Source organism: Lipotes vexillifer, unplaced genomic scaffold, assembly GCF_000442215.2.
Source record: "Lipotes vexillifer unplaced genomic scaffold, Lipotes_vexillifer_v1.1 scaffold240, whole genome shotgun sequence".
Classification (NCBI taxonomy): Eukaryota; Metazoa; Chordata; class Mammalia; order Artiodactyla; family Lipotidae; genus Lipotes; species Lipotes vexillifer.
In genome coordinates this window covers 6,799,240-6,814,570 of record NW_006797481.1, presented here as the reverse complement: position 1 = coordinate 6,814,570, position 15,331 = coordinate 6,799,240, and the positions used below count along the sequence as shown (strand labels likewise).

Below are 15,331 nucleotides of genomic sequence, written 5' to 3'. Positions count from 1 at the left end.
GGCTCTGCTGATAGAAACACCATGACCACTGCTGGCCATTTCAGATAATCAGTAGGTTAGGATTCAGATCAATCAATTATAGATGAGAGGAGAGAGCCCAACATCGGGACAAGTGGCCCCATTCTCCACTCTCTTTCCTACCACTCAGAGGTGCAGGGTGAGGCTGGTTTTATTCCCTAGTCTCCATTTAGAAAGAAACTTACTTCTGGGTCTTACAGTCATATCTTACACGTAAGGAATCCTACATTCATCATAATCTTGTACACGGGTTTTCTGTTCTTTTGTTTAATGTCCTTTTGCAAAAATTTGAGTCTAGGAATGGTCCAAGTAACTCCCCAATTCCACGCATTATAATTTTCAAAAATGGCACTTACTTCTGCTGATGGAGTAGGAGACAAAGTCCTTGGAGACTAGAAGAATAAAAGAGAATTAAAGTCACAACGTTTATTATTAGCTCATTTTCAGTTTTAATTAGAGTCACTTATCAGAATCACCTGGAAACATTATTCAAGATACAAATGCCAGCACCTCTGCCCATTCCCCGTCTTCTGATTCAGTAAGTTGAGAGTGGGGCTCAGACAGGTACACAAGTGCAAAGCTCCCACGAGACTAGGGCACATGTCTCCGCTTAAGATGCATGGGTTTTGGAAATATGTTGCGATGCTTTAGGTGATTAACTTAGAGAAACTGGAATTACTTCCCCTATATGCTCAAACTATGCTGTTTACTACTATGAGTCACAGTGTCTACTGAAACACAGAGTTTGGTAAACACAGTTGTGGACTAAATGATAACCATAGTAATCACCTGATATGTTATGATGACCAAGTCCGTGGCATCCTCCCCAGTGGCCTTGCCAACCTCAACACCATTCACCTTCTGGCTTTCATCTTTCCAGGCACACAGGCTTCCTCGGGGCAGTCAGCAGACCAACCCTTCTCTCACCTCAGGGCCTTTGCACTTGCTGTACCCGCTGCCAGCAGTGCTTTCCACTCAGACACCGGCAGGGCTCACTCCCCATCCTCAGTGAGGTCTCTACTCAAATGCACTACCACACAGTAACTTCCGTGAGCCTCCTGCTTAGAGTAGCAACCCGGCCCCAGCACGCTTTCTCCTTACTCAGCTTCATTTTCCCTCACAGCTCCAACACCCTCTAAAATTATGTTATGTATCTGTCTGTTTATTATGTCTCCCACATTACACTGCAAGCTCCATGAGGGCCAGGACTCCATTCACTTACAACCAAGTATTCCCAGCGACTGGAGCAGCTCTTGGCACATATTAGGTGCTCAACAAATATTTCCTAAATGAATGACCAAAATGTTTATGATTAAGATGCAAAAAGCTTTCAAATAGAAATGAAATGCAAACAAAGCATAAGAACAGGGCCAGTGGTGGATTTCTCAGTGTCGGAATATGCCCTTTTTTTCCAAATTTACAAGAAGCTGCTGGCTCTCTTGCACTCCAGACTTCCTTGAGCCCCATGGTCTGGTTTGATCAGCTTTCTGGAGGCACAGATGGCTACACAGAACTTCAAGCTTACTCCTCCAGGTTTCTAAAATGGCAGTAGATGGATTCTCTGGAAGAAGTGTTAATAATTAAAGGAATAAATAACTAAATAGCTTGCAAACTTGTCTAAGTTGCAAGATCCATGCGTTGGGGAAGAGCTCATGAATATGTCTGATCAGAGGGCCTCCCTGCATCCACACTTTATGCTCAGAGAAACCCACAGGCCTCATTCTAGGCTATGATGGTAACAATGCTGATTATGATGGCAGCCAGCACTTTTGCTGAGTACTTATTACGTGCCAGGTATTGTTGTAATCTAAATATTTCGCTTAATCCTTACAAAAAACCTCTAAGGTAGGTATTACCATTATCTTGAATTTACAGATAAGGAGACTGAAATATGTAATTTTTCCAAAGTCATATGGAGAGGAAAAATCAGTCTGGTTCCAAACCCAGAAACTCACTTCAAAGCTCAAACTTTTGGGCCCAGAACACCAAAAAGCAACTCACCTCCCCTTGCTTGTGTGACTCGAACCCTAGGAAATTCTCATACACTTGCTAAAGGACCAGCCCCTATGCCCTCTGCTCAGGAACCTTCCTTTGCCCCTTATCCTCTCTGAAGCTCTGCCACCCAAAGGTAATTGAACCCCCCAGACCAATCAGCCTGCTCTTGAGAGGGGCTGCAGATGCAGTTACAGGGTCATGACCACTAGGTGGCACTACATGAAAACAGACACCACTTCCTGCCCAAAGGACCATTTCAATGCAAAGCTATGCTCCAGAATACAGTGTGTGTGTGTGTGTGTGTGTGTGTGTGTGTGTGTGTGTGTGTGTGTGTGTGTGTGTGTGTGTGTGTGTGTGCGTGGTGTGTGTGTGGTGTGTGTGTGTATGTAATTATAAATACAGACATGATTATAAAACAATAAATATTATACATACATTATTGAGAATAAATTAAACAGAATTGCCACGTTTTCACGAACTTTCTTCATCTAAGATCTTAAAGCACTGTGATGTTACAGATTATTGGTTTTAGCCTTGGTTGAATGACTGATTTTGGTCCACTACTTGGGAAACACCTCCCTGAATGGACTCAAATCAGTCTGTAGATGATCCCAATTTAAAAAACAAAAGGGGAAAAATTTAGAGTGAGTTGAATAGGCCAGGGGAAACAGACCAGAGCCCATGAGACCTAGGGGACAGAGAGGGGAGGGTCACCAGGGGCTGAGGCTGAGCTCCAGCCTGTGGACCATTAATGTTGGGAGAGTATTAATAAGCCCCAAGAGGACAGGTAAAAACAACAGTAGTAGCTGCCATTTTCTGAACATTTACCACGAGTCTGGCTCTCTGCTAATTGCTTTAATAATTATTTAATGTAGATTAGCTTTAATAGATGATAAATTATCTAGATATATAGATAATTAATCTTTAATAGATAGCTTGTTTTATCCTCACTAACGCCCCATGAGGCAGATTCTGTCATTATCTGTTTTACAGACAAAAAAACTAGGATCAGAATAGTTGTCTCATGGTCAAAGTCACACAACCAGCACGTGGACTTCCTGGGTTGAGCCCAGGTAACTTGATTCCAGAAGCCTAGCTCATACCACGGTCCTATACCGTGGCCCAATTCTCTCTACTTTGTCTTTTCTTGCATACTGTATCTTATGATGCTGAAAACTGCAGCTGTCAAAATTTAGGGGTTGTGCTCTCATGATCCCCATGAATATACTTCAGCTTGCCCCAAAACCAAGACCCCATCCCCACCCCCCCAACCGATGACTCTTCCCTTATTCCCTCTGCCCAGCTCACAGAGTCTCCCATGACAACTTCGGCTTCCTTCCCAGCATGCCGGCTCTGCTATCCTACAATCTGGTACTGATGCTTACTCATCCTGCACTGCCGTTTTCTGTGGTTGGTCTGCTTCCCTACCTCTCCATACCTCTCCAAGGGCAGGGATGGTGTGATAGGTTTTTGACCACCTCAAATCACCTGGTACAGAAGCCTGCAAACAGTGGGCAACCAAAAGGACCCTCTGATTTATTTTGATTCCAGTCAGTAGTTTTCATACATGTGCCAAAGAGAAATAAGTTGTACCACTCACAACTTCTGGGAATTTATTACCTCTCCCAGGCTCTGCCTCTCCTGTTTGTCATCATAGCCCGAAGAGTAGAAAGGCTCATAGGTAATAAGATCTGGACGTTCAATGTCATAAATTGCCTTGACCTTGGGAATGGCTGCTAAATCCTTGTAATCCAGGATTTCATTGTCCACTTTTGCCTGCCAAAGTTAAACAGAAAGAAAAAGTCACTCTGCCGTCTCATCTTCGGGGAACTATGGTTAGCGCATCTCATGTCTTTTTTAAAAAGTGAAAACCTTAAAAATAAACAAAACCCAAAACACTTTGCTTAGCACGGTCATACTCTTTATAAAGTTGCCTGTTTAATACTCGCAGACATAGAGAACAGACCTGTGGTTGCCTAGGAGGAGGGCAGCTGGGGGCGGGAAGAATTGGGAGTTTGGGATTAGCAGATGCAAACTGGTATATGTAGAATGAATAAACAACAAGGTCCTACTGTACAGCACAGGAAACTATATTCAATATCCTGTGATAAACCATATGGCAAAGAATATGAAAAAGAATGTATATATATGTATAACTGAATTACTTCACTGTACAGTAGAAATGAACACAACACTGTAAATCAACTATACTTTGATTTATACCAATTTATACCAATATTAATCACATTTTCAAAAAAGTCCCCAAAAGCTTAGGAAGAAGTCTATGTAGAATTCATCAAGTAGAGAAGCCTGTAAACCTTCAGGATAATTTCCTAAATTTATTACAGAGAAGGAAGAGCTCAAACAGATGGGCAAAAAAATCCTCCCAGATGGCTAAAAACAAGAACGGAATATTTAGTAAACTAAATACTTAAAGACCTCTGTGGCAGAATTTAAAGACACTCAGTATCAGCATTATAAAATGTATAATTAATCCCCAAATATCTATATGCAAGTTAGGTACAACAATTTTTTAAGTCCTGCATCGTATCACTGCACTTTACAGGTCATCTACTCGTTCACTCTGTACCGATGGTCACATTCACATGAACACTTGATCACGTGGAGGAAAATGGGATTGAGGTGGCTGATCTACAAGAATGAAAACTGGATCTCATAACAGAAATAAAAATCATTTTGAATTATTCACTTCTGGATTATCCAATCCATGCTTACCAGCTGCTACCGCCCCTGGTCCGGAAGTGTCTCTTCCAGAAGTAGATACTTACATAGATAGTATGACCTGGGGACCCAGGGATACTGGAGCCTGGTCTAGAATAAATGCTTTCGGAAGAAGTCCTGGTAGGCTGTAAAATAAAGGGTGACTTGTAAGATTTCAGACCATGGCTTCAGAATCAAGACTGGCCTAAGTTCCTACACTTTCCTAAAGACTAAGCTGGTTAAAATGAGAAAGAGGTGTCACTTTTCTGAATATGGGAAAATTGAACATAGAAAGAAAGGCAAATGAGGACTAGTTGTACAATCAGCCTTGAAAATGCATTTCGGGGCTTTTCTTTTTCTCCTTGTCCCGTACAAGGGGACACGTTCAAGCACATTCCGTCTCCATGGCCACAATCCCGGCCCCAGTCACCACCTCTGCTGGTCTGGACTCCTGCAATGGCCTCTCCTCTGGGTTTCCTGCCTTCATTCTCTCCCTCTTCAAATCCACTTGGCACCCAGTGGCCGGAGAGATCTTTGAAGAATACAATTTGGATTGTCACTATCCTGCTTTTGGCTTCAGGGTCCACAAAGAATGAATGAAATCACAGCTCCCAGGGCCTCGGGATTTTGTCCCTGCCTTCCTTCCCATCACTCACTACCCACTGTCACTCCTAGAACATGGTACATGTCACTGCCTCAGGGTCCTTATCCTTGCTGCTTCCTCTGCCCCAAATGCTCTGATCCCCAATTTTACTTGGTTGATTTTTTTCCCTCCTTCAGCCTTGGCTTAAATATCACCTCCTCAAAGAAGCCTTCCCTGATCTTTCACTCCAGAGTTGGTGACCTTGTTATTTTCTCTCACAGTATCATTCTTGTTTTTTTTCTTCATGAATAAAATGCATAATTCTGTATTTGCTGGTTTCATCATCAAGCTAATCTCCCTTACTACCTTTAGTTATGACCTCTGCCCTCAGAGGGTTTATTTTCTTACCACTGTATGTACCCGATGTTTTACACAGGTACAGAGAAGGCATAAATATTTGTTGCGGGAATGAGCTAGAACTTATTATTTGTAAACAAATACTCAGTTTGTGGATACTTGACTCATGTCAGTGCATGTTTTGAGCCTTACCATATGGAAGGTCACTGAGGTAAGGTTAGTGGTTGGCTGCTGGGGAAGGTATAAGAAAGTACACTCTGTAATAGAGGCTGGAGAACCCTGAGAGTGAGATGGGAGCAGGAAGAAAAGGCATGAGCTGAGATTAACTGCCCCCCACCTCTGCTTGGTATGTTCTGGAAAGCTGTGCAAAGAAACCCAAAGGCCTGGTCTTGAAAGATTTGCTCCCCTCTGTGCAGCTATTTCTTGGAGAGGACAATTTATAGAGCTAAGTTAGGAATAGGACTTTTCCTCTTTGGTACTGTTTCTGCTGATATTTTGGTACCTCAAATATGAGTCTAACTGAGTCAAAAAAAAACCCTCCTAAAAACAAGGATGTTGCATCACTATGGAACTCACGTCTGAAACAAGGAAAGCAAACCCGCCTGGCCAACCAGAGGCAGGCAGCGATTAGACTCGCCCTGACAGTAAGAATTCACTAGAGGGCTGGGGTCCGTTGCTCTCGCCAGTGTCCCTGGTATCTCTGAGACAGGAGGGTGGAGCGGGTAGGAGAAAGCACACGGGGTACAGTGGAGGTGTGCCGGGCTCGACACTTCCGTCCCTGCCCCACCCCCCCAGACCTGGCTCATACAAGCACTTTCCTCCTCAAGTGACAATTTTCCCATCACAGGCATATCTCAATATGAGAAAATCCTCAAATCTGAGTATAATGAAAAAGAAAGGATTCACATAATAACACTACTCAAAAAGCCCAACTCCTGGACCCATTTCCCAATCAAAATATAGAAGTGACACCACCAAAGTGCAGCCCTCCTTTAAAAAGAGATGCCACCCCTTCAGAAAGCTGAGCCAATAACCATCTCTGTGGGATAATCATTAACTACAGGTAGTCCTTTAGCTTCAAGTGGCCAGGATCTAACATTTGCCAAACTCAATATAAAAATGAAACCTCTTATGTAACAACGTAAGAATATTAATAGCAGCAAACATTTATTGCCCACTTACTGTGTAGCAGGCCCTGTGCTAAGCACTCCCCAGGCATGCCCTCATTTCTCATTATGCTTCTCAATAACCCCAGGAAGTAGGTACCGCTAACATCATTATTTTATAGATGAGGGAAAAGTCACACACAGGTAGGCAAGTGTCAGGATTTGAAACCAGACACTTTAGAGGCAGAGCCCAAGCTCTTAATCCCTGCGCTAAATTTTCTGCCCATGTTGTAAGGCGTGTGTGGCCGTTTATTTCTCATCAACATGGCTTTGGGACGAATGAGGTGAAAGTAAAAGAAAAATATTGAGATGAACTAGCAGAAAAGAGTGCCTGCTAACTGAAAATGTTTTTGCTGCCACTTACAAGCTTCTAAGAAGCCTGCAATAGCTCGGTGTTAGGGTGGGGTGGGAGAGGGTGCACCCTAGGACAGTCCAACATCTTCCGTTGCTGGCGTTGCTATGACAACAACAAGGTCTGTTTTCATTAAAAGCAGTGAGGACACTGCGTGAATAGCTAAAGTGCATACAGAGCTTTGGGGCCTCTCCCATGTTACTCATCCTAATTTTTGTCAAATGTGGGCCAGGGATCCTTTCCGTCTTTCCTGTAATGATGCACCTGGGGATGGCTCTGAAGTGTTTTGCTCTCTGGTGTACTGTGCAAGCTGATAGGAACGTAGCTGGGGAGGAACGTGAGCACAGGTCAGAAAGGGGCCCTTGGGTGCTCCATTCCAGGGATGGAGAACTTCGTGGAAGGAAAAGGTCTCTTGGCTGAACCAACCTGTCCCAGCTCAGTCTCTCTCCTTTCCTTCTTTACTGGATAGAGCACTCTGTGAGTGGCACAGGCTTTCTCTGAAGCATTTTACCCTGTTAATATTGTAGGGCTAAAGGTTTTAAGTTATCCGACAATCTGAATTCTTGTCAAGTCCCATCTGATTTTTCAGAGGTGTTCAGATCAGAATCACCTCCAATTTGCGTACAACTGTCCTGGATTCTCTGATTCCAAAATAAAGATTTTAGAGTTTCATAGTCAGTATTTTCATAGTCAGTTTGCGAAGTCAAGCCGACGTTCACCAAATCCACTACTGCTCTGGCTCTCGTTAGAGAGCTCACTCTGCCCCGTGCATCTTCAGCCTACTTAGAGTATTGGAGAAACGCTTACAGTGTCTCTCGGAGGTTCAGAATCTGCTCTTTCTTTCACTGCACTTGCCACTGTTTGCTTTTGCTTCCTTCTGACCTCCTAACCTTACTGTAAACTTTACTTCCGTAGGCATCTTGCTTGTGGGTTATTCTTGCTTGCCTGTTTTCTTACAATGGTCTTTATTTTCCTGTTTAAAATGAAATAATGGGATAAAACACACTTCTGTAGAGTATAATCTAGTGGGGTTAAAAGGCTGGTTTTGGAGTCAAACACCTTGGCTCACACACTGGCTCTCCTAGTTGTGTGACATTACATGAGTGTCTCTTTCCTTTCTCTCATTTTTTTTTTTCTTTGAACTTCCTTGAGCTTCGACTTCTCTACTTATAGAATGGAGGAAAGGGTACTTACAACCCCTAGTTCCTAGGGATAAATGAGACACGACTTATAAAGCTTCAAGCACCTTGCCCAGCACATGGCAAAGACCCAGCATTTTCCAGACACTTGACATTAGACTGGAGTTCTCAGCCAGTTCATCTCAAATAGTGAAGGGCAGCACTGCCTCTGTTTTGCTCCTCATGATAGGACAGTCCTTTCAGATGTGAGCTCCACAGACCAGACATTCCTACCACCCGTGGAGGCCTTCCCATACCCTGGAACTCACGTATGTTAACCATCTCAGCACATGGCGGGGCAGCAGCCCCACCTGGAGCTGACAAATGTCCTTCCCCTTCTTGAGAACTCCATGGAGTGAATCTATATCCTTCCAAGATGGTGACTTCCTGCTTACATCTTGGCTCTAGTTACTAATGCCCTTCCATGACAGATGGCAAAGGCCTGTCTGACCTGCCAGTATAGCTCCTGGTTCGCTGCCTCTTGAACTGTGCTCCAAGCTTAAATGGTACACAGGGATGCCCGCATTTTGCCACACTCCCTAATGGCCCCCAAAGTGTACTTGTTCAACCAGCAGAGGTTAGAGCTCTCTCCCTTATGAAGATCATAAAATTACTTCAAAAAACTGGACTATTAATTTGGGAGTTTGAATCTTAAATATTTAGAATTTTACCTTTCAATTCTAAACATCTAGACCCGTAAGCATGTTGAATTTTATTTTTTTATGTGTTTTAAAGTGTTAATTAAAAAAAGCCAAATCCTAATATTACATCATATGACAAAAGAAATCCAAATGTTAAGACCTAAATGCCAGTGTAATTTGACAGAAGTATTTTAGAATAAGAAAGAAGAGAAACATGCTGAATTTTAAATGAACGTCTTGTTTATCAATAATGCACCCCTTTTCTTCTTCTAGCTGTATTTTCCCTCTAATTAATACATAACTTGCTGAAGGTCTCTGATGGCCTTCATCTTCAAAAGGACAGAGCTGTCTTCCAACACAGCTGCTCGTATCCACAGGCAAATTAAAACTCATCTTAACCTCGAAAGCAACAACTGACATGTTTTCCCTCTTTCAAATCCCACTGACAGTTTCTTCTTTATCATTAACTTAATTCTAGTATCACCTCTTTGAACTGTAGCAAAGTTACAGATGATCCATATTTCCACATTATCCTTATGTGCAATTATTTAACCTAAATTACTATTTTAACCTATTCAGATATCCAAGTTAACAACAGTGATTCATCAAATTAAATCAAGAACCCAAATGGGCCAACGGCCTTTGTTTCTGGAATTCCCTATGAGAGCTATGATGGATACCCCCTTGCCAATATTACAAATGAAGATAATTTCAAATTTGTATCCCCAAAGGTACGCCCACTTCTGTTCTACAGAGAAAAAGCAACAAGGATCTGTGGTTAAGCTGTTAAAGCAGATGCAATTTACTTACTCGCCTTTAATCACTTTTTCCTTCATGCCTTAACAGAAAAAAAGAACTTGAAAGCACAGTTCTTTCTTTTGATGCCGTCTTTGGAGGAAAATAAAAAGGTAGAGGGAAGGGTAGAAAAAGCAAGGTAGATATAGGAAGGACTATAGACTGGCTGTGATCTTTCAATGTATTTTGCCAACAAGATCAGGCAAATCATTTAATCCTTATTTTGGTAACAAGAGGCAAGGATCCTTCAGAAAGAACCTTGTAGCTGTATGCGGCTGTCCGCACTCAATTGCTCATGAGGAAGGGATCTAAATCTACATTTATTTCTTCAGTACACCTTCACAAACTTACTTTTGATTTCAAAAGGCTTTTTATTTTCCTCAAAGGAAAAAAAAGAGAGGTCTCACCTGACTAGTAGTTCATTTCAACAGTAAAGAGAAAAAAAATGGCATTTGATCACTGATAGCAGGTGCTTGAAAATGCAAGTCCTTTTGTTTTCTGTATGAAACTTTAAAAAAAACCCTCTAACTACCTTTCACTTGATATTTTCCTTTTACGCCTTCACTTTGTCCACCTGTTCTACCCTGCAGGAGGCACAGTCACAGAATGAAAATTACACTGAAGAGACCTTTTGATGCTTCCACCCCAGCTCTCAACCTCCTTCAAATGTTCACCATTAAAAAACACTTACCAGAGCTTTGCCGGGAGATTAACCAGAGAAGTGACATTTTCCGATTATTTCCAATCACGGGCCACCATGCACACTTGGTCCCTTCTTAGAAGGGGAGAGCTGGAGAGCCCTCTGCTGCCCCTGCCCTCCCCCCATTCAGCAGAAGCAGGGGTGCAACAACTACGTTAATCTAATCTGCATTCATCCAAAGCCATGCTCTAAGAAGGGAGAGGGCTACAGGCAACTGGCACCCAGATCGGAGAGATCATACGAACACCTACGGGACAACTACTGATATAAGGTGATTGACACCTTATACGAAGTGCTGCTAAGGCTGACAGTACCTGCCTTGGGTTTTTGCTGAAGTTCACCAGACAAGGTGGTGATAACAGCTGCAGAAGAAGGAATACTTTTAAAAATCCGCATATAATGAATGTTCACTGCTAAGTCACAAAAGGAACTCCTTTTGGTTCTTTTTCTGTTTTTGTTTGTTTGTTGTTTTATTTTTGGCTGTGCTGCATGGCTTGTGGGACCTTAGTTCCCCGACCAGGGACTGAACCCACACCCTAGGCAGTAAAAGCACAGAGTCCTAACCACTGGACCACCAGGGAATTCCCAGGAACTCCTTTTGGAAAAAGAAATTTGTGTTTGTGAGGAAGCAGGAGGGACTCACGGGCACACATCTCCTTCTCTAGAGCCAGGTGCACAATGGCCATCAGCCTTTACTATGGCCAAGAGTCCCCACTGTCTTTGCAGGATAAATCTTAACACCCATACATTCTGATGAATTGTAAAGACACACCAAAAAGAATAAAATTTTCAAACAGAGTGAAAGCTGGGAACAAAGTGGTATGTATGGTAGCAACATTAATAAAAAAATAACAGCATTATTTCCTTGTTCTAGACATACTTAAAGCCTCTAATTAGTTCCTTTGTAGAAATATACACATGGTATTTGTTGGGTATATTACAGGTTTGCAAGTGCATACGTTATAATATAGTGAATGTTAGTTTCAGAAGAAAAACACTCATGCCCATTTTGGATGGCAGCCATTCATACTTCAGCCTCCAAAGGCACAACACAGAAGCCTCTTTTTAGAATGTAAGCAAGTGATCCATTCCAGAATATTACAGACTTGGTCCTGGGAATATCTTGTGCTTTGTGTATAATGCATTACAACAGGAATTATAAATGCTCAGTACCAACTTTTACCTATAGACAAAATCTGCTATTCCTATAAAACTCTTCCAAGTAAGCAAAACCAGAATATATTTTTCTTAGGTAATTCTATTTTCACCATTTTCTTTACCTATAATTCAGGAAGAGGAAAGAAGGGGAGATTTCAGAATATAAATAATAAAATGACTTTCCTCCACAATAAAACAAGGCTTATTTCAGGGGCATGGAATGCTGAATGTCCCTGCAAGGTGTACAGTTCACCTAACAACTAAAGTTCCTTGATATTATCTGGTGAAATGAGCTGCTGTGTAGGCCACAATATTTAAAAGATCAAAATATCTGGATGGCTTAAGAACTGCTTTGGCGTTTTCAGGCTTCTCGAATGTTCTCGTGAGCTGTTCCTCAATGGCCAATGGGTGAAGCAAGACCTTGTCAGAGAGCCTGTTCTCTCTGCCAGGTCCCAAGCTGTTTATACCTTTCTGTGATGGGGCTACAGTTGACCTCACTGATATTTAAGGCTGAATAACGGGAATCAGATGTCCCTTTTAAACAACAGGATAGGAAGAGAGAAGGCTTTTTCAAGACAGACCCCCGGCCCAGCCTCTCTCTCTCCCCCCACCACTTCTCAAGATGCTCCATGTCTCTTAGACTTAACGGTCTGGAGAAGACCAAAAATTATCACAGTTGATGGTATTTTTCTTCAAGTTATGAAAATGAATCACTTGGCGATAGCCTTAGGCTACCAACATAAACCACTATTTGAGTTATAAAGTATACCTTCAGGGAAAACCCCCAAAGCTGTTGAAAAAGCAACTTCTTGCCAAGTAGGTACTAATTCTGAGCACTCACTTGCAGTGGGGACCATCTTTGGCTCTTCCTCTGGATTCATGACACTATAAGTTTGCTGTATGTGAAACCCTGCCACTGGAGCTAAAGCTTTAAGATAGATGAAGATTATATGACATATGCATGTTGGATGTAACCCAGCATCACGGGCCAACACAATGCACTCGAGGCCTGGAGCCTTTGCTGTTTATGACCTGCGTAGCCTTGGGCTGACTTCATTCTATAGATGAAGAAACTTAGCAGGTTGATATCTAAAACGCTTCTTTCTACTCTGAAACGCTGTACTTCTAACTACTTTTCAATTTAAAGAAAGAAGGTGAAGTTTTAATAAAAGTAGATCCAAACCAAATCTCTCCTGGGCTGTAGTACAGTTCTGGCAGGCACAGAAAACAGGCACAGGCACAAAGCCTGGACTAAAGAGCTGTGTTGCAACCCTGAGTTGTCAAATGGGTTTCGTCTGGACAAAGATAGGACTGTGGAAAATCACTCGTAATTTAACAGGCCAAGGTTTCAACTGATTCTAAGAGACCCCGAAAGAAGGTCAAGTGTGTGCAGGGAACATACTCCCCTGATTTGCTGCTCATCTGGAGAGCAGGCTGAGTACCTCCCCTGTTCCTGTAGGATGCTCTGGGCAGGTGGTGCTGCCTTGAAACACCATCTCCTCCTTCTACACTATCAAACTTCGCCAGTATTTCCTGTTGTCCTCTTTTTGCCTTCCCAGGTTTCTCTCTCACTCTCCCTTTGTAGGACAGTGGAAAGAACATGAGTTATAGGCTCGGACAGACCTGGGTTCCAACCCCAGCTCTTCCACGTACCGCTGGCATAACTCTGGGCAAGTTAGTTAACTACGATGGGTCTCAGTCTCTCCATCTGTAAAATGGGAATCAGGATAGCCACTTCATGGGGATTCTTGGGGAGAGCCAATGAAAGTGTACGTCAACCCCCCAGCCTCTTGCAGAGCTGGTGCCTGGTCTTATTTGTTTCCTTTCCCACTTTGCTACTCCTTCCTGAAGCCAAACCTCTCCCTCCCGAAGCACTGCATTTCCCCAGCTCCCCGCTCCTGCCGTTCTCTTCACCAAGCCCACCCCTTTCTCATCATCTCCACATGTTCAAATCCCATTCAGCCTCCATAACTCAACTCAAAGAACACTTCTCCTAGGAAGTAACCCTTGACCCCCTTCCCTCATCTGAACTTCCCTGATCTTTATGATCCGTATCCTGTGATACATTTCTCTATCATTTTATAATTATTTACCTGTCTTTTCTTCCTTACTATACCTGGGTACTTAGCAAATATTTGATCAGCGAACAAATGTCTGAGCATAGGACCAAAAGGGTAGCTTCCAATGTGCTCGCTGTACTGAAGACAATGCTTTAGTCACTGCTCTAAATGAAAACATTGTCCAGAGAAGAAAACAGCTGGAATCAGAATGTGAGATGCACTCCGTGGGGTGAGAAAAAGCATCTGCCTCTGCAGGAGCCCGGAAGTTATGTGGGGAAAGCAGCAAGGGGAGGAAAAGCGACAGAAGCCTGGGGCCCAGGACAGTGGCTCCCAGCCTCAGCCCAGACACAGCGCCAACCTGCAGAGACGGGGACCATCCTGTGCGTCGAATCAGACTTTTGGGATAAAAGAAATCAGTTGGAGAACGACGGATGTTTCGTGGCTGCCATGAAACATGAAAAAGGGAAGAATGAACAATGAAATAGCCTCAATTCAGAAACACTATCAATACCAGAAAAAAACCTTCAGGAAAACTAATCTGATAAATGACAAGTGACATCACTTTAGTTGTGTGTGTGTGCGTGTGTGTGTGCGTGTGTGTGTGTGTGTGTGTGTGTGTGTTTTTGGGGTCCATGTTTAAAAGCATAGTAACTGGTCTTTTTTTTCTTTGTTTCTTTTTTTTTCGGCTGCGCCCTGCAGCTTGCAGGATCCAGTTCTCCGACTAGGGATTGAACCTACACGCTTGGCAGTGAAAGCGCGGAGTCCTAACAACTGGATCTCCAGGGAATTCCCTAACTGCTCTTCAAGTTACAGTGTGTTTACCTATGTTCCAACCCACCATCGTTCCTTTCCATTTATTCTGGCTTAAATATTCTGATATATGAAGAGTGAGAAGCCAATGAAGCCACTGAGAGATGTTCTTAAGAACCTGTTATTACAAAAGCCCCACAAATTCTTTAAGTACCAAGAATGTGGATTACTCGGTGGGGCTGCCAAAAGATTCTTAAAAACATTTTCATTTTGCTATAGTAACTGCACTGATGTGACACCCAGTAAAAGGCCTGGAAATCCTGGCTCAAGACTGTCATCTGGAGACACACCCTTAAGAGAGCACAAGATTTAGTCCTTCTTTAAAAATCTAGCCTCTTTTAAATCCCACCAGCGTCATCCAGTACCCCACTTGGGCCACATCAGAACCTCTTTCCTCGGAGGTGTATCATCCTCCTTCTTTCTGGGTGAGTGAGCTGAGGGCTGGGCTGACCTCCCAAGTGGTAAATGTTGGCTTTAGGAGAAGAGCTTTGGAATTCTCTAGAAAGTTTCACTAAAGGGAAAAAAAAACCAACTGGTCCTCTTGGCCAGAATGAGTGGAAGTGTCTCACTAGCTGCTTTCATAATCTTATCCACAGAGTTCCATCAAGATGCGATCAAGAGTGTTGAATTTTAGGGCTTCCCTGGTGGCGCAGTGGTTGAGAGTCCGCCTGCTGATGCAGGGGACGTGGGTTCGTGCCCCGGACCGGGAAGATCCCGCGTGCCGCGGAGGGGCTGGGCCCGTGAGCCATGGCCGCTGAGCCTGCGCGTCCGGAGCCTGCACTCCGCAGCGGGAGGGG

At 43.2% G+C, this 15,331-nt stretch overlaps 1 protein-coding gene across 5 annotated transcripts in view; it reads right to left on the bottom strand.

Annotated features, from left to right (window-relative positions):
* The window catches only part of ABLIM1 (actin binding LIM protein 1), a 227,775-nt gene that overhangs the window by 28,864 nt on the left and 183,580 nt on the right, over positions 1-15,331 (bottom strand). For 3 of the 5 annotated variants that reach the window (XM_007469610.1, XM_007469611.1, XM_007469613.1), the window contains 4 exons: positions 14,083-14,166; positions 4,803-4,880; positions 3,634-3,789; positions 375-410 (listed from right to left, as the gene is read on the bottom strand). In XM_007469610.1, coding sequence (XP_007469672.1) covers positions 375-410; positions 3,634-3,789; positions 4,803-4,880; positions 14,083-14,166 — 354 coding nt within the window. The remainder of the gene's footprint in view (positions 1-374; positions 411-3,633; positions 3,790-4,802; positions 4,881-14,082; positions 14,167-15,331) is intronic. The other 2 variants (XM_007469612.1, XM_007469609.1) reach the window with 1 other exon arrangement.